At 28.3% G+C, this 22,943-nt stretch overlaps 1 protein-coding gene across 1 annotated transcript; it reads right to left on the bottom strand.

Annotated features, from left to right (window-relative positions):
• Nucleotides 1–6,798: 6,798 nt before the first annotated feature.
• LOC112707520 (polyamine oxidase 1) lies at nucleotides 6,799–21,747 on the bottom strand. The gene is made up of 10 exons (XM_025759281.3): nucleotides 21,589–21,747; nucleotides 21,187–21,436; nucleotides 20,821–20,949; nucleotides 20,612–20,673; nucleotides 20,121–20,275; nucleotides 14,370–14,513; nucleotides 11,668–11,817; nucleotides 9,356–9,610; nucleotides 8,055–8,136; nucleotides 6,799–7,665 (listed from the first exon to the last, which is right to left on the bottom strand). Exons 1-10 carry the CDS (start codon nucleotides 21,638–21,640, stop codon nucleotides 7,427–7,429), a joined length of 1,518 nt encoding a protein of 505 aa, XP_025615066.1. The 5' UTR covers nucleotides 21,641–21,747; the 3' UTR covers nucleotides 6,799–7,426.
• Nucleotides 21,748–22,943: the final 1,196 nt, after the last annotated feature.

Below are 22,943 nucleotides of genomic sequence, written 5' to 3'. Positions count from 1 at the left end.
TGTTACAAATTCGTAAAAATTTGTAATATCCTAATGACTTAAGACATTAAAGAAATACTCTACATAGTCAATAATAATTTAGATCTTAAAGAAAAAATATTTTTATCATGTATTTACCTAAATCACTAGAATATTACAATTTTTTATAGTACTCGTAACATCTTTTAAGTCATTTTTTAAAAATTTTGTTGTATTAGAATAAAATATATTTTTTAATTATTTTGTATGGAATTAAATATTTTCTTTCATTTCTAAATTATTATTGACTATGTAGAGTATTTTATTTAAAATTTGAGTACATGCATGTATTTACTAAGTTATTAGAACATTACAAATTTTTATAGTACTCCTAACATTTTTAAGCCATTTTTTTAAATTGTTTTGCATAGGATAAAATATTTTTTGTAGTATAATTTAAATAAATTTATTAAAAAATATTCATGAGCTATTAAAAGTAGACAAAATAGTATTGTATGGAATTCAAATTGATAGATCACAAATATTTTAAAGAAGTTTCGTAATTAAATATTTTGTTAGCTTTTTTTTAATGTATAAAATAAAATATATATTTTTTTAATTTTTAAATTATTAATTTTTTTAATAAATTATTAATTTTTTAACAGCATAGAAATTACTATGTGTGTAATTCGAACCAAGCTGGTTCGAATTAGTGTGTGCGTGTATGTTGTGTATAATTCGAATCTATTTGGTTCGAATTAGTGTGTGCGTGTGTTTGTGTATGTAGAAATGGAGTTCGAATCAAGTTAGTTCAAACTATATATAAATGTGCATTGATGGATTTACGAAGCAGATTTTGATTTGGCGGATTTGTGTAAAATTTTGATCCATTGATTTATTATTGTGATTTAATCTAATTTTGATAAGGTGCAAAGTATGACTTGGGTTGAATACCAGGGAAATATAATGTTCGAGAATATCGGTGTTCAGGGATCAAGTTGGTTCAGGAATGAAATTAGAATTAATTAAATTATAATTGATTTAGATTGGTTTAATTTTATATTTTTATGTGTATTTAAATCAAATCAAATTGACTAAGAATAGATTTGTTTGATTCCAGTAATTAGATAATCGATAAAATAAAAATTAAAAATAAAATAAAAAACGAGAATTTCTGTAAATATAAAAAATATGTAGTATCAATCATAGTTGTCAGAATTAAATTGGTGATTGAACCGATAAGATTATTGGGTCACTGAGTTACTGGTTCAATTAGTGGGTCACTGATCGAACCGGTTAATTCGATATAATTAAATAATTATGTAAAATTTAATTATTTTTTTTGTTATAAGTACTTTTATTTTGTTTTTATAAAAATAATTATTATTTTCAAATTTTAATATTTTATTAATTAATTTATATTTATTGTATTATTATATTATTATAAGCAAAAACTTATATACAGTTAATTTTCATGTGAAGTTGATATTTAAAAACAGTTAGATGATTTGATAAGTTTAACTAAATATCATCTAACGATTTTCAATTATTAACTTCATATGAAGATAACTGCATGTGAGTCTTTACCTATTATTATATACTACAAGTATTTATTGAAAAAATAATATTAATAGATATCATATAATTATAAAAAAAATAAATTATGGTTAATAATTTTTTTATCTTTTTAATATATATATTTTAATAAAATTTATAGTTAAATAAAATATAATTGATTTAAAAATGAGTAACTTTAAAATTAAAATTAATTGAATATAAGTAAAATAAAAAATTGCTATATGTATTTATTAAAAATAATATTAATATATTATATAATTATGAAAAGAAAAAATAAGTGAATTTATAATTATTGTTAAATAAAAATATAATTAATTTAAGAATGAGTGAGTTTATAACTAAAATTAAAATAAATTAAATAAAAGTAAACTATTTGATGAAAGATATATATATATATATTATAATTTGCATATATACTAGTAAAAATTAACATAGTTTAGCAACTAGGAAAGGTTTTGATCTTACATTTTAGATAATTTTAACTTTCAAATGGTTCGGTCAGACCAGTCTTACCAAATTTGACCGATTCTTATAGGTTCACTCCGGATTTGACCGGTTCACTCCGGTTTCATACCTTGCACGGTCCAAATGTCAAACTAAATTGGATACTAGGTCTGATTTACCGATTTTCCGATCGAACCGATCATTAAATAAGTCAATAATATTTTTTTTGGTGACTCAGTCAATAATATTTTAATAATAAGTTAATAACAAAATATTCATAATAATTCAAATATATTAAAAATTAAGATTAAAAGTGCAATAGTAATAAGTCTTCATTTCATAATTCTTCATTCTATCAACTAAATATATTCAACAGAGGAGTTATGACCTTTAAAAAATAGCATATAATTAACCAGTGGCAATATATGAAATTGATTTGTTGAAAGTAATTATGTAAACAAATAATTAGTAAAAAAATGTTAACCTCAATTTATTGTTAAGAATTTCAAAATAAACAAATTGAATAAGACTTCAGAAGTTGTCATTAATACGGATTTTAACAAGAACTCTGAATTCAGAATTTTAAAACAAACGAATTTAACAAAAAATTTTAAAACATTTTTTTTTGTGTTGAGCTTTCTTTGCTTAAAAAAAAAACAATTAATAGAATATATATATAAAAAAAATTAACACTTAACCTTAAAAAAAATTGGATCGATATCCTTACCTTGCCAGAGAAGACGACCGCCACAAAACAAAGAAGAGCGACGCTATTGATCATTGGACGACGCCGTTGACAATTACATGATGCACGATGGAGAGGACGTTGCTGCTAGCGAGGATGACGTTGCTGCAGTCTACCTTGAGTGAGTCAGTGGCTGCCGTGAATGAGGGAGTGAAGAGCTTAACTAGAAGCTTTGAAGAAAAGTTGAACAAAAAGAAACTTGAAATTCGCATCACACTCGAAACGATTAAGCGTAGTAGAAGAGATAGCAGCGTAGAGAGAAGATAAGGTACATACATAGAGGGAGTTCCAAAAAGATACATGTAACAAGCTCCAGACTCGACCTGCGAAACAAAGGCCGGCCAAAGTATATATATATATATATATATATATATATATATATATATATATATATATACAACCCAAAAGTTTATCAAAAGACAAAACATAAATCCTGTTTCTCTAAGTCAACTTCTAGGAGGGACAAAATATAAATTTTGTACAAAAGTAGAGAATACTACATATATACATATACAAAATACAAAACATAATGTCCCAAGTAGATCTTCACTCTCAAAGAGTCTCTAGCACGCTCAGCGAGATGCTTCACATCTTGCATATGAAAAGCAACAGAATATGTTTGGAATGAGAATCGGGAATTCTCAGTATGGTAAAGGTGCCCGTATAGATAATAAATAATGTCCCGGAAAGTCAGAGACATTCTAAGACTCCAACAACCCATATTCATATCCTAAAGTTTATTCTAAACCAAAAATACGTTGACTAGATCTATGCGCCTCAGGTAAGGGCTGTGGCAGTCTCCCGCTTGTCGAGGTAGCAGTGCCGGCGTAGAGGCCAAGGCAGTCTCCGGCTCACATAACCTTTCTGCCGTCAGAGTGAACTTGGGCACTATAACCCGAAAGAGTGTGCCAGACACTATAACTCACGGGATGCATGATAAAGTGCTGGGCACTAGAGAGAGTGAGTAGGGCACTATAACCCTGGTCGTGGTAGAAAGGTGACATCCCGGGGATGTGTTAGGTTGGCGTTTTGAACTGACAAGTGATATCACGAGCCAAATAGGATAGACATTCATCATATGCATCTTTTATCTGCTTGCTTACTTTGATTACTTGAGTTATGCCTAATTGAATAATATGTCTGAATGCTAGTTGGCTTACATGTTATACCTGAATATTATTTGTGTTTTACTTGTTTGTATTAAATGTGTTTTACTGGTGTGGAAGAGGATCGGGAGACGGTGGCGAGGGGATTGCACGGAGGTTAGGTTGGTGAAAACTGTGGGATACAGCGGTGTGATTAGTATTAGTTATAAATCCTTCTAAGTTTAGGTAACCCTGTTTATGGTGCTTGGTCTAAATTATTTATTTTTGTTAAGCTTGAATATCTGTGATGCAAAGTTCTAGGATTTCCTCTAGCATCTCGGAACCTTATATCTTATATATTGGACACTATTACCATACTGAGAACCTCCGGTTCTCATACCATATGTTGTTGTTTTTCAGATGCAGGTCGCAATCCATCTCGGTGAGTTTGTGGATGGTGACAAAGCGGAGGATCTTTTGTTATCTTTGTGTTTTGGTTATTATGTTGTAGTTTTCTCACTTTTGTTACTAAACTCTGTTGCCTTAGAGACTTACTTTGAGAGATAAGTTGTATAAGTTGTTTTAACTCAAAAATTCTGTATTTTCTGTATGTAACTAGTCGGTCCAAATTTTACGAGCTACGACTAGAGTTCTTTTGTTTACCATACTTATATATATCTTGACTATTATTATATTAAGTCTCATGTATCTCGTGCCTTTATGTTTTAGTTGTCGTGTGTGAACACTTCACGTTTTGTAAAATCCGTTTTATGCGATTTTGAGCTTTTATTCCTTCATCGGGCTTCTAGTATTACTACTTCCTTCTATATTTATTACTGTATGAGCTTTAGAACTGTCGTGATGCTTTGTTATCATTCACTTTACGACTAGAGGTAATGCTTAGGGTAACAGGGTGTTACAATGCCGGTGTGGTTTGGGTTTATGTTATAATTGCGAAATGCTAGGGCATTTGGTTAGAAATTGTCCACACAGAAAGAACCGAGATGCAGCTAGATCCGATTCTCAGATCCAATGTAATAGCGAAACTGGTAACTGAACTTTAACCTCTGCATAATACTGGAGCGTGGCATTCATTCGTAGCTCATGATTGAGTGGTGAGAATTATGATTTTCCAAATTATCGCTAGAAGACTTTGAGTTATTGAGACGATGAGATTTTTTGTTAGCATAAAGGAATATTTAAGCTCTTTATAGCAAACGATCAGAGTGGCACAACAAAACCGCAATTATTTTTGATAACTCTAGCACTGGTATGATGTGAAAGAGAAGTTTCAGGATATAAAGTTGTTTCAAAGGTTGATGGAGGATCGAGGAAAGAGAACAAAGGTAAAGAAGCACTGCTCTTATCCATTTCTTTTAGCAATCAGAGACAAAAGTAAACTGCAAATAATTTTTTAAACTAGGAATGACAATGAATAGAATAAAGTTTGGACTTAATTCTAACTCTACTTATAGATTGAATTTTTTATGTAAATGTAATTTTATCTTATTTGTGAGTTGTAATAATCCTACTCATTCTTAACCCATGAGTATGTAACTCTATCCGTTGGTTACCAAAAAGATCGCAACATTATTATAGAATTTGATAAACACACAAATTAAAAATTCAACACAAATAACACAATCATCCCATAAACAATATCAAATATCAAATATTCAATTCTATATAAAGTCTTTACTAAAATTAATAATACAAACACAAATAAAATCAGTGTAAGTATACGAGCATTTCACTTTATATAATTTTGTATTTATACATTATTAAAATAGAACTGAAATTTATAAAAAAAAAAAAAAGACGTGTGTCATCAGTGGTTAAATTTTTTTTGCACCAAGTGAAAGGTCAGGTTCAACACTCACCTAAAACATATTTTTATATAAGCATATAACATATACATATATAGGATCGCCGCACTCAACCCTATCCGTTACGGATCGGATTGGATATCTACGAATAGGATAAATGCTGCCACCCCTAAACTGATACATTGAGATTTCAAATTACAAAATATAGGGCTGCACATAGATCGGATAATATCTACATATTCGCGGTAATTATCCGCATCCGATCCAAATTTTACGGATATTATCCGATCTGTAGAGCCACCGGATCGGATATGATCCGCACTATGGTAGGATCGGATTGCAAATTTGGCAGTGATATCCACAGATCCGCATATCCGCACGTCTCATATAAATAGCATAGTTTAAGAAGGTAAACCCTAATATGATATGAATTTTAGTGTGTTGTTTTATGAATTTTATAATATCTTGTTTTTAATTTTTTATGTTGTACTTTAACTTAGAATAATTAAACTTAAATCTTGTGTTATTATTTTTCTTTTGTTTTTCAAGAGAACTTTTATTGATAATATTTTAGGAGTAAATAGGCTTAAACAGGAAAAAAAAAATATTTTCTAGAGCCAAAAAGGCCCTTAAAACAATTTTTTTGACTTATGCGGATATACCTGATATCCGATTCGATCTGATCCGCATATCCGATCTGATAAATGCAGTGCAGATCGAATAAAATTATAGGCTATATCCAATCCGATTCGATTCATGTGTAGCCCTAACAAAATATATGATTGTAATTTTGTGTCGAACTACTAAATATTAAATAAAAGAAGACGGTTTTTAATTGTTAAACATTTTTTATATTGGATTATTTTAAAAATTTGTAGTATATTTTTATTCTTTTTATATTTTTCGCGTGTACGTATTTTTGTAATTTACTCTTTTTATTATCCTTCAAGCATAAATCTTATTTTATTTATTAATTCTTTTTGGAAAAACATCATTTCATCGTTTGTTTATTTAGGTTAACAAAAAACATGCTGATGATGAAATATGCACATAAATTTCATACTTGTTATACATAAATTTCATACTTGTTATACATATTTTCAGCTCAATTAATTACGAAACTCTGCATTTTATTCGTCACACGAATGAAGTACTGGTTTCCTTTGAATAACGTCAATTAATTATTAGCTAAAAATCGATAAGTGGATACAACATATAAGCCAGCATTCTTACAACATATTTTTTACTTCTGGCCATAAAAGAAGAAAGTAATCACAAGAATAACTAAACCAATTAATTCCCTTAAAAAATATGAGAGATGATAAGAATTTATTATTTTAGCCATCAACTCAATTTTTTTAGTCTAACAATCTAACATATTTTATCTCATATTTTTAAACATTGATAACTAATTGATGGCCAAAAACAACAAATTTTGATGGCTCTCTAACATTTTTCAAAAAATATACCCTAGTATGCTCCATTAGCGGTGATATCATATGAACTATATAGTGAGAGATCAGCGCACTCTTTTTTGTTAATCTAATTTTAGCCCACCAACATTGTTCCTCTTTTTTTTTTTTTGGTTAAATCTAATTTTACGTTTACTTTTGCTCCCTCTTCATTCTTTTTTCTGCTTATAGAAGACTTTGTTAATCTAGACTACCCCATGGCACCAAGGGCTTGAACGGGACTCCGAATTTGAATCAATACCCACCAGGCCATGATGAATCTTATTAGTTATGCTTCTTTCGTCGTCGTCTTATTCTACATTGTGATACTCAACAACTCTATGCAGTCATAATATGGCCTCTGGGGCTGCATATGGCCTCTGGGATCCCAAGGTTGCCATTGAGATATAACTGCGTAGGAATATCGCATTTGTGGATATTCGACACCGTGTCTGGTTGAGACAATGATAATGACCCTGTCAATGCTAACAAAGGCTCTAACAATAAGGATTGGTTCTCCTTTTCTCTTTCCTTTTCCTTCCACATTTCTTCAAGTAATGCTTTGCCGGTATCAATACCTGTTAAAGCATAATTCAACAGCAGAATTAAGCCATTGTTCTTAGAGTTATCACTTATCAAAACCTTCAAATTTTACATATCATTCAAGACATATTAGTCCTCAAATTTCAATTGAATCAAATTGATCTCTAGCTAAAATAACTAATATGCATTAGCATATGTGAAAAGGCATTAAGATGGTAAAATAGAGTAAGACTAACGTGATGTACATTAGTTAATGAGAGATTAAACACTTTCTTGTCATTCGATATCTTTATTTTCATTGTCTTGATTCCGAGCGCACCATACTTTTAATTAAAAATTGTGATAGGAAGCCATATATTTTTGAAGCTCACTATTTGGAGTTAAAATGGAGATGCCACCCAAATATTTAGCTTAAATGTCTCACCTGCAAGGTAACCACCATGTACGTAGCCATTAAATCTTTCACTTGTGTGCTCTCCTGTGAAGAAAACGCGACCAACTGGGGCCTGAAATATGCCCAAAGAAGCAATATAAGGGTCAAGGGACAAAACAGTTTAATTTGTTACCTTTTCGATCTTTGATCTGTATGGAATAAAAAATGGAATACAAAACATCCAAAAATTGGAATATTGAGCCCAACAGGAAAACTCAACATATCAATGGGTCTCATCCCCACAAGGGCCTTGACCGAAAAAACAAAAAGGAATGCCATCGAAGATTTTCAAGATTTCATATGCTAAATCAGATTTCATTATGATTTTTCTTGATTGTCCTCCAACGGATAATTTCATTAAGATTAAATAAACTTTGATGTACATGTGTTTTGGATTCTCCTCCCACTTTCATTAAATTAATAGGGAGTCCTAAAATAAAGCAACATCAAAGGAAATTTTCGTACGTCACTTTAATCTGGCCCTCCTTTTCTCATTATTTTTTGGAAGATTGATCAGCAATGAAACCAAACAAAGAACAAATTATATTAAATTCATGCTCTCTAAATTAAGTCACTTGTGTCACAAGGAACTATAAACTACGACGACAATAAGCTAGCTGGCACAAAAATGTAATGAAGAGCGATAATTTAATTATAATTGCCAGCTGTTAGTTTTAAGTCATCTTTTGTTTTGTCTTACCATAAATTAGGAAAATGCCACATAATCATTCAATGTAGAAAAGGCAATCATTTAGTATCCATCTAAAGGATAAATTACACTTCTGATATATTATGGCTTAATATGTATGTTTTACACAATTTTAACACAAGAAATAATAATACATTTAACCAATTTAACATATAGTTAAAATTTAAATAAAATAATTGTTTTTAAACACGTAAATATTAGACAAGTTTTATAATTTTATGAAAATGAAAATAATGCGATAATTTTATTATCTATAATTTAATTCAAATATAATAATTTATATTTAAATAAAATATGTAAAAAGCTTTATTCTATCTTAAATATACATACAATTAAACTTATACCATAATTTATAAAAAATAGTAATTTATGAAGAATATTAGAACGATTAACTGTCTATATAAAAATCAATAATCATGTTAGATGTATATTAAAATCAGCTATAAATATAGAACGTCCATTGAAATACAAAATACATATTAAACATGAATTAAACTATACATATATTTATATAAAAATATATTTAAAAAATAATTTTAATATACACATAATTTTTTTGAAAAACTAAATACTACAAACCAACCTTTATATTGTGAAAGACGTTAAGATTTGAGATAATGGGATAGTTGCTGTAGCTGCCACGCTGAAACCTGTTATTCCACCAGCGGGGAACAAGTATATCAATGGCATCAGGTATGTTGGGACCAAACATATCCCGGATAACAGCCATGGCTTCTATCAAAGTCTCTTCATCAGATTGAGCTTCTACACGTTTCGATTCCTCGTTTGTCAACGTCACTACTAAGATGTTGGAACCGGGATATGCGTTCTCCATGTGCTGGTGACACAGCAACAAATCAGCAAATAAGTTAAAAATGTTAAGGATTAGTACGCAAGGAAATTAAACCAGACAATTAGTCTGATTCTGTATAAGATTCGATGAGTAAGCAAAGAGCCAGACAACTCATTTGTCTAAGTTATTTCAAAATTATTCTAGTTCTCGTGTCAAACAAGTAAAATAAATCTGATTCTGAGTCCAATTATTTTCATTCGTCCCCTAAGTTAATATAATAAGATCCAAAGTCAATGCTCATTGCACAGGTAAAGACAAGATGAATATTGACAATGAGTACCAAAATCCAAATATGATCAAGAGTCCCTTTTTACCGTCATAAATAATCCACTAGTTCAACATAAGATTGTATTATAAGACTACTAGTAAATGGCATGTTCCAAGATATTTATTCTGACATATGATGCTACAAGAGTTATAACTAAACTTTGTTTGTCTTAATATTATCTCATTCATTTTGAGTTTTGACTGACGAATTTAATGATCATCTATACCGACTTAGTGACCAAGTCATGACATCAATACCAATTACTATAGCTCATCAATTTGATGGTTATATAAATCATCTTTTACCTCTTAACAAAAGAAAAGTTGTGTGTTTTTACGTTTTACAAGCTCTGATCTAAAAAAAAAAAAAATTCTTCAGCCGAATTGTAGTTCGAAATCACCACTTTACTTTGACTAAGCATTCTATGAAAAAGGTTTCAGATGAGAAATGCATTATTAACAAGGAATACATTAGAAATATTTTGACACGTTAAGTAAGAAACCAATCATAAATAGAATAGTTCCCATACAAAACAAATTAAAATGGACAGCAGAAACAAACAGATACCAACACTACAAAAGTTGTAGAAGGATAAACAACCATTTAATTTAATATCAATACTAATAAGCAAAAATGTATTATATCTTTGTTAGGAAAGATATAAATTTAATATAATATAACCATTACAAGACAAGTGAAAATAGTTGCAGTAAAAGTGTGTTATCATGTGCAGGAAAAAGGGTAAAAATACAGCTGCAAAATAAGAATAAAATAAAATTCTTAGATCATCTTACGCAAATCAGGGACCCGCAATAGAACTAAAGCTATTTCGCTATCGAACAAAAGAGTTGTTTATTGTTCTAAACAAAAACAAAAGAGATGTTTCTATCACTTGTGGCCATCAGTATTAATATACTGAATTGGCAGACAAGAGGATTAGACAAAAAGGTAATGAAAGTTATCACAAACATGTTTTGAAGTTCAATTGATAATTACTTCGGATTTAAAAGTGCTTCATTTTATAGATAATAATTGTTTTATAAATTATAAATATTACTAATGTCTAACCAGTATTTGACTACAAACAGAAAAACAAAACTACAGTTTTGTATGCTTAGGATATACTCTATTTTAAAACAAGTGTCTCTTTTATTTTTTGGATTTATTAAAAAAATTAATATATTCAGACAACATTTTAATTTTTTTTAATGAACTTAAAAAGTGAAAGAAACACTTATTTTAAAATAGAAAGTATAGTTTAATGACATTATTTAATCTACTTCGTTGTAAATCAATACAATTGAAAGTATTGCTGACTAAAAATGAAGATGAACCATGTGATCACATGTAAAGCACATAAAACTATAACAGAGTATTAGTTAAATAAATCCTTAGCAATATGCCAATTGTTTTAGTTAGTTTATAATCTTTAATTTGAATGATCCAAAAGCAAGATACATGAGTTCAAGTAGGGCCCTAAGATTAGGTAAGCGGCTAGTAGTCTAGTACTTTCATGGAAAGTATAATTGACAGCATAGCATTCGTCATTACATATTCTAAATGCAAGCATTTCATATGCAAACTATTTCATATAGAACACATATTGTAAAGTTTGTTATCTATTCACCTTAATCCTAATCAGTAGATTAGATGACAATAGCTTCAATTTTCATTGACATGAGAAACAAAACATAGAGAGCAAAACAAAACACAGTATTAAATTACATTATGAAAACATAAACTGGCATCCAATGAGGGAAGTTACAAAAAAAACCTGCCAAAATGTGTAGTAGCCTCGTCGCTCGTGAGCATATATGAAGAATTCCTTTTCGGGTCCACTTGGCCAGAACTTATACGAAAACTTGAGAAAGATTTTAGTGTACACCATCACATCACATTTCTCTATGGCTTCCATTTTCCACCTCTTCCATTATTTATTTATTTTATCATGGACACATTGAAGCAGGTAAGTATATGAATCAGCAACAGCAAGGAAGAACCAAAATGCATTAGATAATAATAATAATAATAACATTGAAGATGAATTTGGACCAATAAGCCAGCTCGAGGAATGAGCATATTCTTTTAAAATTTTAGATTTTATGACCTCAATAGTGTTCCAATGTATCTTGTTAGAAACATGAGTCAAAAGGCATTTGGCAAAGAGTAATCACAATAGTATGACAGCAAGTCAGTAATCACAATAGTATTATTAAATCATACGAAAGGTCAACTGTGTCGTATGTTGAATCGATAAGGATGATGGTACCGGAATGATTTTATTCTATCTAAAGAATCATATACTTTTTCCTCTTTTTCATAGGACCCACAATTGGTGAGGCTTATGTCAGATGAAAATTTTCTAATGTTTCAATCCATGCCAGTTGACACAGTGCACTAGTTATGGATCTAAGTTAAAATCATCAAGAAGGCTTTTTTAATGGGGTCATCAACTCCTTACTTTTTAATCTTTCCAACATTTCAAATGTATAGACCATAGTATTATAAACATTATAATTTAGCTACAAACAGAACATGCATTACTGCACAAAGGTGAACTTACTACTTAGTTACTAATTAGTCAGGGTTTGCATAAAATAGGAATTTGTTAACGAGTAGTGTTAAGAATTTAAGATATAAATAAAAAGTTCAAAACCAAACTTCGTATCAAATCTGAACACAATCATATTCATTACCTAGACTACGGTATGTAGCATTTATATAAATATGCAGTTAAAGAGTGTACTAATGGTATTCGAATTAAATAATATAAGGTGAAGTAACAATTTTCAAATCAGAAGAGAAAACAAGATGATACATGTTAGTTAATAAAGAAAACCAATTCATTGGAAGTTTGAAAATTTATTATAATTGCTCGTAAAATTTGACTAACAAATTTGAACATCTAGTCTGAATGAATTTCATAATGAAAAAAATATTAGGAGACAACAATTTTAATTTAATTGGTTAACATTTTTAATTAACAGTCCAACGTCTTCAACTCAACAGCTCAATATTATATTTTTAATACGAAATATTAATAACTAACTTGTGGAAATGAGTAAATTGTAAAAGACTTTGGTAAGTAGACAATAACTTTTGTGAAGAATGTAAACAGTAAGTTCTAAAATTAGAACAATAAAGCAAAAATATACTACACTCTAAATTATCCACTTAAATCTTAATATTAGGATAATCATTCGCACACCTAGTAAATTGAATATCCTATATATCTATTATTAACATTATTTATTATTTTCATTGTCTATTTATATTTTTCCAATTATAAATTGTGCTGACCCTTCTTTTCACAGTTACATAAATTTGAGCTGGCGCCTTCCTCTGTCCACGTGTTGACCTAACCAGGAGGGCTAACAATATATTAATAACGGATTTGAATTCTCTAAAGTTTGAATTTCACTTTAGAGAGTAAAGTGTGATCTTCTACCCTTAAATAATTTCTCCTTCATATTTATTCTTGGTCCCACCTATGAAATTAATGGTGAGAGATCACATTTTACTCTCTAAAGTGAAATTCAAACTTTAGAAGATCCAAATCTATTACTAACAACCAACAAGACGGTGATGGATCACTAATACCGTGGATCATGCAATCCATGGTTTTTACATATGAAGACACACCTCGAAAGTCTATCCTCTGGTGCTATCAACAAGGGAGCTCAATTTAATACAACACAAGACCTAGCTATCCCTATATTATTTTTTGTTTTCCAATTTAATGATATATTTAAGACTGTGGGGCCACGCACTGTTAATCAGAATGGAAACTCCCACCTCTCCCCTGTATGAACAAACTACACCCTAGAGATTCCATTTCCACCATGGTTGACATTACTAGAAGCACTTTCTTTTTCTTTTTTCCTTGGTTTTAAAATTTCAAATTATAATTAACCAGAGTTTTGTGCAAATAATACTTCTCTAAAAATGTATGAAATATATTAATATACTGTAGTTAATAAATAGAGATAGAAGTAAAACATTTTTTTAGGAAATCAACTTTGTTTTAACAATCAATCAACCAATAAAAGAGTATATGGACAAAGATTAAAAGTTTGAATTATTATTGTAGAGGGAAAAAATTTAAAGGAAAAGAAAATTATTACCTGGATACTAATCAATTTGTTAAAAATAATAACTGTATTAAAATATCTTTGAACTCGTCAAATTTGGGATTAAAAAAGACATATATATTATTTGAAGGATAGTTTAGGAACTTCCAAGAAGAAACCAATATGACCATGTTGTAAATGTGTTAATGCGTTATCATAAAGAACAAGAACTAGCTTGACTTTCCGATTGTTAATGCCATATATAAAAGGACATCAGTATGATAAGCAAAGCAATGTACATACATATTATCAAAGACCAATGCTTGAGTTCCACATCAAGCTGAACTGAGAGAAGGACAAATATATAAAACAAAGAAAAGGAGACTAATATGTAGAGAAGACTTACAGGTAAAGGTGGATTAAAGGAAATTAGATCACTTTGGAGAACGCCAATGCTAACGGACAGAATAACGTAATTAGCTTCGTAAACGCAACCATCTTCTGTTATCACCCTAATGCCAGTTCTCGAATGCTGCAGTTCCCTGACAACCTGCGCAGATCCATGAAAACGATCACATTTCATCTCAAAAGTAAATGATATTGAAGTTATGATTAAAAACCCCAATTTTTGTAAGACAACTGAATTTACAAATTCGAATGTGTTTGAATTAACGTTTGTAAAGGAAGCTTGATATGAGTATGTTTTTTGCAAAATTAATTTTGTTTAAAACTGAATCAATAATAATGTGATGAGTTAACCACCAAAATACCTCTGAATTATTCAAACACTGACAAAAATACACCCGAATTTTACTATCGACAAAAATGCCTTTAAATAATTTAAAAACAAAACAACAATATCCAACAGTAAATATATTTTCAAAAAATACCTTAGAGATTGAATTTTGATACAATTTTTTGCAAGCATGATTATAAAATTAATATATTATTATACATAAAAATTGGTAATTTTTTGTTAAGTATATAATTTTTTTAAAATTGTTTTTGTTAATAACCAATAATACTTTTAAAAAATTACAAAATAATATATACTTAAAAAAATTACCAAATTTTAAGAATAATAATATCTTATTTTTCTAATTATGTTTGCAAAAAATTGCATCAAAATTTAATCTCTAATGTATTTTTTGAGAAATACATATTTAATATTAGTTTTTTTTGCAAGATTATCTAACATTAAATATGTATTTCTCAAAAAATATATTAGAGATTAAATGTTGATACAATTTTTTATAAATATGATTTAAAAAAAAGAGATATTAGTATCCTTAAAATTTGGTAATTTTTCGTTGAGTATATATTTTTTTTGTAATTTTTTTGTTAACAACTAATAATACTTTTAAAAATCACAAAAAAATTTATACTTATAAAAAAATTATAAAATTTTAAGAATAATAATATCTCATTTTTTTAATTATTCTTGTAAAAAATCACATCAAAATTCAATCTCTAAGACATTTTTCGAAAATATATATTTACTGTTGGGTATTGTTGTTATATTTTTAAATTATTTAAAGGTATTTTTGTCGGTAATAAAATTCGAGTACATTTCTGTCAGCTTTTGAATAATTCGAGGGTGTTTTTGGTGGTTATCCCTAATGTGATTTGTGTTTGTATATTTTTTGCCAAAAGTAATTCTGAAAAACATGAATATTATTTGGATGATATTAACCAAAATTACGTTGGAATACAAAGTCACCAAAAAGAAAGTAAAAGCTAAAAATTGATATACCATTCTTTAATATAAAATGTCAAAATATATAATTATTATTATTTCAGTGTAATTTTTAACAATGACAAACAAGAAATTGTTGCTCTTATAAAAAATATGTTTAAAACGAAATTCAATGCACATCAAACTGACTAAATATTATTTAAATACAATTGTATTTATTCGAAACAACCTTAATATAAGTTGAGAGATGTTCAAAGACAAACCAAACACACTATCGCTACCTCAGCTTACATGCCTGCTAATGTATTATTAGTAGGATTTTGTTAACAGAGGTTATAAAAATGAGGATAAACTACTAAAATGTACTCAAATAATTTTGTCACTAATAAAAATATACCTGAATTTTGCTATTTATAAAAATACATTCAAATAATTTAAAAACACAATAAAAATATTTTACGTTAAATATGTATTTTTTAAAAAATATTTTAGACATTAAATACCCAAAAATTTAAATGGAGAATTCATCCAAAGTAATAACTTTACAATAACCACTTAAACATTGAAATCAATTATTGTAATCAATTAAAGGATGATTTATTACGAATTGAAGGAATCTGAGCATATTGAGCACAGATCCTGTTGCAGAAAGATTTGTTGGATCTCTAAGTAATTTACCCAGAATCGCAACAACAGTTAGAACGAGGTTAATTAGTCTCTGATCTTTGAGCAATTGAGGTATTGCCTAATAAATGGAGATATTGACAACACCCCCTCCTTCCATATCATTATTACTGATGAAATGACATATCACCTTAGGTTATTGCTATTGGGTCAATTCAAATAGTAGCGGTGGTAACAGAAATTGGAACTCAGGGACCTACTTATTTATGAGATGTAAGGCGCATTTGGAAGAAAAAATGAAAATGGAGAGATAGAGACAGAGATATAGAGCCGGACACTAAAACTAAATTAAGTTTTGGTGTAAAATGTATACAATTAAATTATGTTTTAGTATCTTATTTAATTCAAGATAAATATAGAAATAAAATAAAAATATTAAAATACAAAGAATTTTATTTTTTTGTTCATATTTTTTAAAGATATCAATGAGACTGAAATTTTACATTACAAAATTTAAATTTTAATTATCTTTAATTAATAAATATAATACTAAATTTTAATTTTTTAATTTTAATTTTAATATCTAAAAATAAATACTACCTAAAAGATTATAAAATTGAAATAGAAGACAACCTAAGACATCGACATAGAAGATAAAAGAATTCTATGTATATTTTTAATTTAATTTTATTAAAAAAATTTATATTATAGTCTATACATATTTTTATCATAATGATTTTCAGTCAATCAAAATTAAATTTAATTAATGATTATTATTACCTTAAAATCAAACCACCTCAAAAATATTTTTTATTTTTAGACAACTGATTTTGTACATTTAATTATGTGCTGTGTCAATTTTTCTTTCATTACTACTTTTGAATTTTAATGTGGCCTCCAATTGAATGCTGAACTGTTAGGCTACCTTTGGATTATTAATGATAGATAAGATAGAGTGAAATAGATTTTAAAGAAGTAGAATGGAGCCCAAACATAAATATGGTTCCCAAACTTTCTAGATTGACAATTGACCAGTCAATGCTGGTACGGATATAATTATTATCTGATGACCAGATGTTTTTCTATTCTCTTATGTGGGTTGGTTTGGATATCTGGCGGTTGGTTGTTTTTTTTTTTAACCCAAAATAGAAAGACTTGAATTTAGAATTTTTTAAATGAGTATAAAAAAAGTATGTTATTTGAGTTATAATTTGTTGGCAGCACTTGTTTAGATATCACAATTTTAAATAAATTAATTGTTTTTATAAATTTTTTATTAAATAAGACAATTTTATCATTTAAATTTTATTACAATTTTATATTTTTTATATTTATTTTATTTTCTTAATTCACATAAATATCAATTTTTTATTTTAATTTTTGGTGTTTAATTTTACGTTTTTCTTTTGTCTATGCCTACTTCCTAATGTTTTTTTTCTATTTTGTACTTTCATTAATTGATTATACTTTTTTTCATATTATTAATGATTTGAGACATTTATAATTAAAAAAAATAGCTAACATATTTCTTAAAACACATGATAAATTTATTATTAGTAAAAAATTTTAAATATTTTTATTTAAAAAATATAAAATAAATATATTAAGAATTTAAATTTTTTATATTTTTTTAAAAAAATTCGATTTATAAACTTAACCTGTGTCCTTGAAACACAAAATAGATAAACCTTTAAAAAAATCACTCTCAAATTAAGCGGGATATTTAGTTTCCAACGTGCAAAATAGAGGAACTGATTAATATTTTATGGAGCACTATTTTACGGACTAACTAGACTACAATGAATTTAGAAAAGTAAACAATGAGCAAATAGAAGTAAAAATGTTTTTTATCATGACTAATAAAACAAACAATGATTAAAAACACAAATTATTGCTCAGTGACTGATAGCAAATCATCTGGAGATTATTTTGCTAAAAATACAATTTTTATTATAAAATAAATTTATAAAATATTTAATAATTTTAAATGGATAAAATTAATTTTTTTTTCTTCAACAAGGTTTACTTTTTTTATTTAGTTACCTAGTGCCTTATGTACATTGAATAATAGAATGAAAGTGAATTGTGTTTTTATTTTCTATTTTTATTTTTAATGTTTTTGTTTTTAAAACTGTGAAAGAAAAATCAAAAAGTAAAAACATAAAATATGATTGTATTGTTTTGCTAATTTTTTTTTGTTTCTTCACAAAATTTTAAAAACAAAAAATACTGAAATATCTTTCCAATGTATTAAAACATAGAAAATTTAAAATTTTAATAATTTATTTTCTATAAAATTTTCAATTTGTAATAATACCCTTAATAAATGTTCAATGAATTTGTGTTTCTTGAGAAGTATTTTTTAGAAGAGAAAAAGGTATAGATTTTACTAATAAAAATATTTAAAAATACTTATTAAAAAATTAAGGATGTTGCTTAAAATACTTTTTAGTGAAACCTTTAATTCTATTTTCATCCTCTAGAAAATAACTCATCAATATAAATTCAGCTGCTTTGACATTCAAAAACTTTATGAGTAACGATTTAAAAAAAAAGATAAATAGGTTTTTGATATTTTGTTTTGCGAATATTTAAATTTTCGATAATTTAAAAATACATTTAAGTATCTCATTTTTTCAAAATTTGGATATATCAATTTTTCATGTTTATTTGGGTCTGTCAGACCTAATAAAAAAATCAAACATGACTCTTGTTGTACTGACCTGATTCATATAAATGCACACATGAAAATTTTTAAAATGAGATAAATTAGACCCAAAAATCGATGTGGTTAAATTTTAAAGAGGTAAGAGACTTAAGTCAGAACTTAAATGTTCACAGACCAAAAAATCAGATATCCATTAAATTTATTTGCAATGAAACTGAAAAACCACATTAAAATTATTTGTGGCAGAAAGTACTAAAGTGATGAAAGCTCCACGAAAAAAGTTTGTGGTAGATTTGACACCATAACTACTTAACATAGCAAGAGATGATAAATTAAAAAAGAGAAATTATATATATATATATGTATATATTTTGTGTATGTAAAAAAAAGGTTAAACATACATATTCTCTTCCAATTTATCAAACTCAGTACAATCTGATAAATAAAACGTTTTTGATACTCTGAAGTCTGAACACATTGAATATTATTATTATTATTATTATTATTATTATTATTATTATTGTCGTCGTCGTCTAAACAAATATCTTTAAATATTTTTAACTGAATTCTAAAAAACTAAATGCATATGATATTCTCTAAAAATAATAATTGACTAATATTTTTATATTTATCTTATATTTAAATTAATACTAACTTCTAATTTTTTTCGTTAAAAATATTAATGAATTAACATTTTTCTTATATATACATAGGCAGGCACACAGGAAAACAAAAACTGAAACAGTTCCGAAAAGTCGTTTTCTGCATACTCCCAAAGTAGGACAATTGAGCACATGTAACAGACAACCAAATCGCAATGGTCAGAATTTATTATTTTTATTTATTAATTATTAATATTTAAAATATAAATTAAAATATATTATTAAATTATTAAACTAAAAAATTAAATAATAATTAAAAATAATAAATAAAAATAATAATTTATGATAATTCTTTAATATTTTTTATAAAATAATTTAAATTAAACAAAGTTTTTGTCTTTTTCTTTTTATAAAAAAGTTATATATAAAAAGCAGAAAACTGACTGCAGAAGCATACAAATAGAGATTTTTTCAGATTTCAGAAGGGTACAGCCACTCCCATCACCAAATGGCAAAAAAGCTACAATAAAATCTAAAGAAAGAAACAGACTGTATAAATGTAAGTACCTTATTTAATTGAAGACGACTGTCTAAGATTCTGCCCTCAGAAGTGAAGAGAAAACTTTCAGCCATTTTATAGAGCAAGCAATCGTACCCTCTTTGATCTGCAACTAGAAATTCTCTTTCACCGAAGTCTACGTAGGTGGAAATTGGTTCCACTTCTGCATCCCAATAAATCTAATTTTAGACCATCTAATAACACAGTTGGAGGGGAAAAAAATATAAGAAAAAGAAAAGTGATAGTATAACAATTCCAGGAAATTGAAGCATGAGTAACATATCACGGGGGTAATTGAAAAGGTCCTTATTTCTTTTTCATATGAGCTGAGCTGGAACTAATGATTAGCATTGGATTAGGAAACTTCAAAAAGAAAAATCAGACGTGTGAACAATAAACTTCATTTCCTTTATTTCGTGGAAGGAAGCACAAATTAACAGTGAAAAAACTAACTCTACCGTGAAATTAATAAGTGATAGGATAATAAAAATTAACGCACCAGCCATTTCAAAATCATGGAGGATGAAATCAATAGCCAATTCTATTGGCGTCTTCGGCGTCCTAAACATACACCCGAAAAAAAATTAAAATTAAAATAATATAATAATAATAACTGAAGGACTGATTATAACATTTGGTCATAGCACACAACACGTTACGAAATCGTTAGGTGCGGTTGAAAATGACGTCGTTTCAAGTGGCACTTACGAAGGCGGTTCCATTATCTTGCTAGTAACATCATCATGTCCGTCCTCCTGGTTCCGAAGCTTCTGAATCGCTGAGTCAACCGCTCTTTTGTACGAATCAGCAGCGATTCCACTCGGGAAGATCTTGCCGCTGCAACTCGCCAACGCAAACTATATCAGTTATAAAACGAAGCCCCAAGAAAACAGAGGAACAGCAATAATCAATTAATCACCGACCAAACCGACGAACAAAACGACGCCGAACACAGCAGAGCGTTTGCAATTTGCTAAGGCATGAAGTATTGAAACTCTATTGAATTAAAAACAGTAGAAAATATTTAAATTCTGTGAGAAGGTAGTGATAATTATTTTGTAATTGTTTTTGAACCTGCGATCGTAGATGTTGTAACGAGCATTGCTGTAATCGGAGAGGCAGGTTCGTAGACCGGCTTCGGTGGCGAGTTCCCAAACAGGATTGGACTCGCGGCCGCCGACGCCGGCAATCCAGCCTGCGCCGAGCTCCACCGACACGCCGCCGAATTGCTCTTTGCGGATCCTACCACCGATTCTGTCAGAGGCCTCGAGTATGATGATGTCGTCGACGCCTTTCTCGGCCAGAACCTTCGATGCGGAGATACCTTTTGGAAAATGGATAAAAAGGTTAATCCAAGAAGAAGAGGAGAGAAAAGGAACAATGAGACTCCTTGAGAGCGAAAAGAACGGTGATGTTCTGATTATTGAAGAATAGTGAGGTTGTGTGAGGGAATGAAACGGTGGCGTTTGGACTCACCAGAGATACCGGCTCCAACAATGATGACGGAGGAGCGAGAAGGGGAATCCATGAATGCGTGTCACAGAGGGAGAGAAATATACACTATGAGAGAGAGAAGAGAGAAGGAGAGCAGGGAGTATGTGATTTGCGTTTTCGTTTCGCACGAGCTCAAAGAAAATTCGCGGGAGTTGGGTTATATAGTTTTGTTTTTCCTTTTTCTTTTTCCTTTTATGGACCCGTTGTTTATATTTTTTTTTTTCTGTATACTTCTTTTATATACCTTTGTTTTTTATATAAAAGGAATTTTTGTTTATCTATTCTTACTTTTATTTCAAAAATTATTTTTAATATGGAAAGAGAGATGATGTTTTAGTTGAATATTAATATTTGAAGTGTTTTACAGTACTGTGGATATTGTGTAACACATCTCCCACGTGTTGGCTAAGATGCTACCATGTGTCCAACACGCCCTCACGTATTGCAACACGTCCCCACGTGTTGATTTCCCACCTAAAAAATTCACTCACATGTAATTACACCAAATACTCTAATTTTTAACAAAAACACCAATATTTTTTTTATATAAAAAAGATTAGCCCTTTTATATTATCAATCTTTTAATAACAAAAGTAAAAGACTTATATACAAACGTGGAATATATAAACTTTTTTTAGATAAAAGATATGTTCTTACATAGATTAACTTGGCCTTCTTTGATATAGTTCGTCCTTGTGACGACGTCTTCCATATCTTTGAATAGAAAGAGCTATACTTCGAATGTAGACGAACTTAAAGGTTCGACATTTATACAAGACACTCTGAGTGTATGAAATAGCTTTTTTTTTTAAATGAATAAGAATGAATTCATTTTTTTATACCATTATTTTTATCTCCATGTCATTTTTTATTTTTTTTATGGTATAAAAGATAAAATATTTTTCTTTTTATCAATTACTTGTAAAAAATGTATAAAAAAAGTTTACACAAAAATTATACATATAATATTTTTTTTTTACAAATTATTTTTTGGATAAAAGATATTTTCTCTTTTAATTTTTGACAATGACATTTATACTAAAAGTGAAAAATATATACTGACATATATAAAGTAATGCGTATATAATTTTTTTTCTTTTTCTTACATGGTTAAACTTTTAAGTACTTTTTTATTTGAATAAGTAATGTTAAATCTTATGCATGAGTTAAATATTTTCTAAGTGGATGTTTGTTTTAAGGTTAAAAATAAGATATATTGCAAACACTTATATTCTTAGTAATAGTATACTTGAAATTTGAAAATATTATAATCTATTATTGTAGAAAATTTATTTGTTTAGTACTACTGAGACCTTATAATTCGGTTTTTATTCTGC

Source organism: Arachis hypogaea, chromosome 8 (assembly GCF_003086295.3).
Source record: "Arachis hypogaea cultivar Tifrunner chromosome 8, arahy.Tifrunner.gnm2.J5K5, whole genome shotgun sequence".
Classification (NCBI taxonomy): Eukaryota; Viridiplantae; Streptophyta; class Magnoliopsida; order Fabales; family Fabaceae; genus Arachis; species Arachis hypogaea.
Note: the sequence above shows the minus strand (reverse complement) of the source record. Positions and strands in the feature narration are given on the sequence as shown.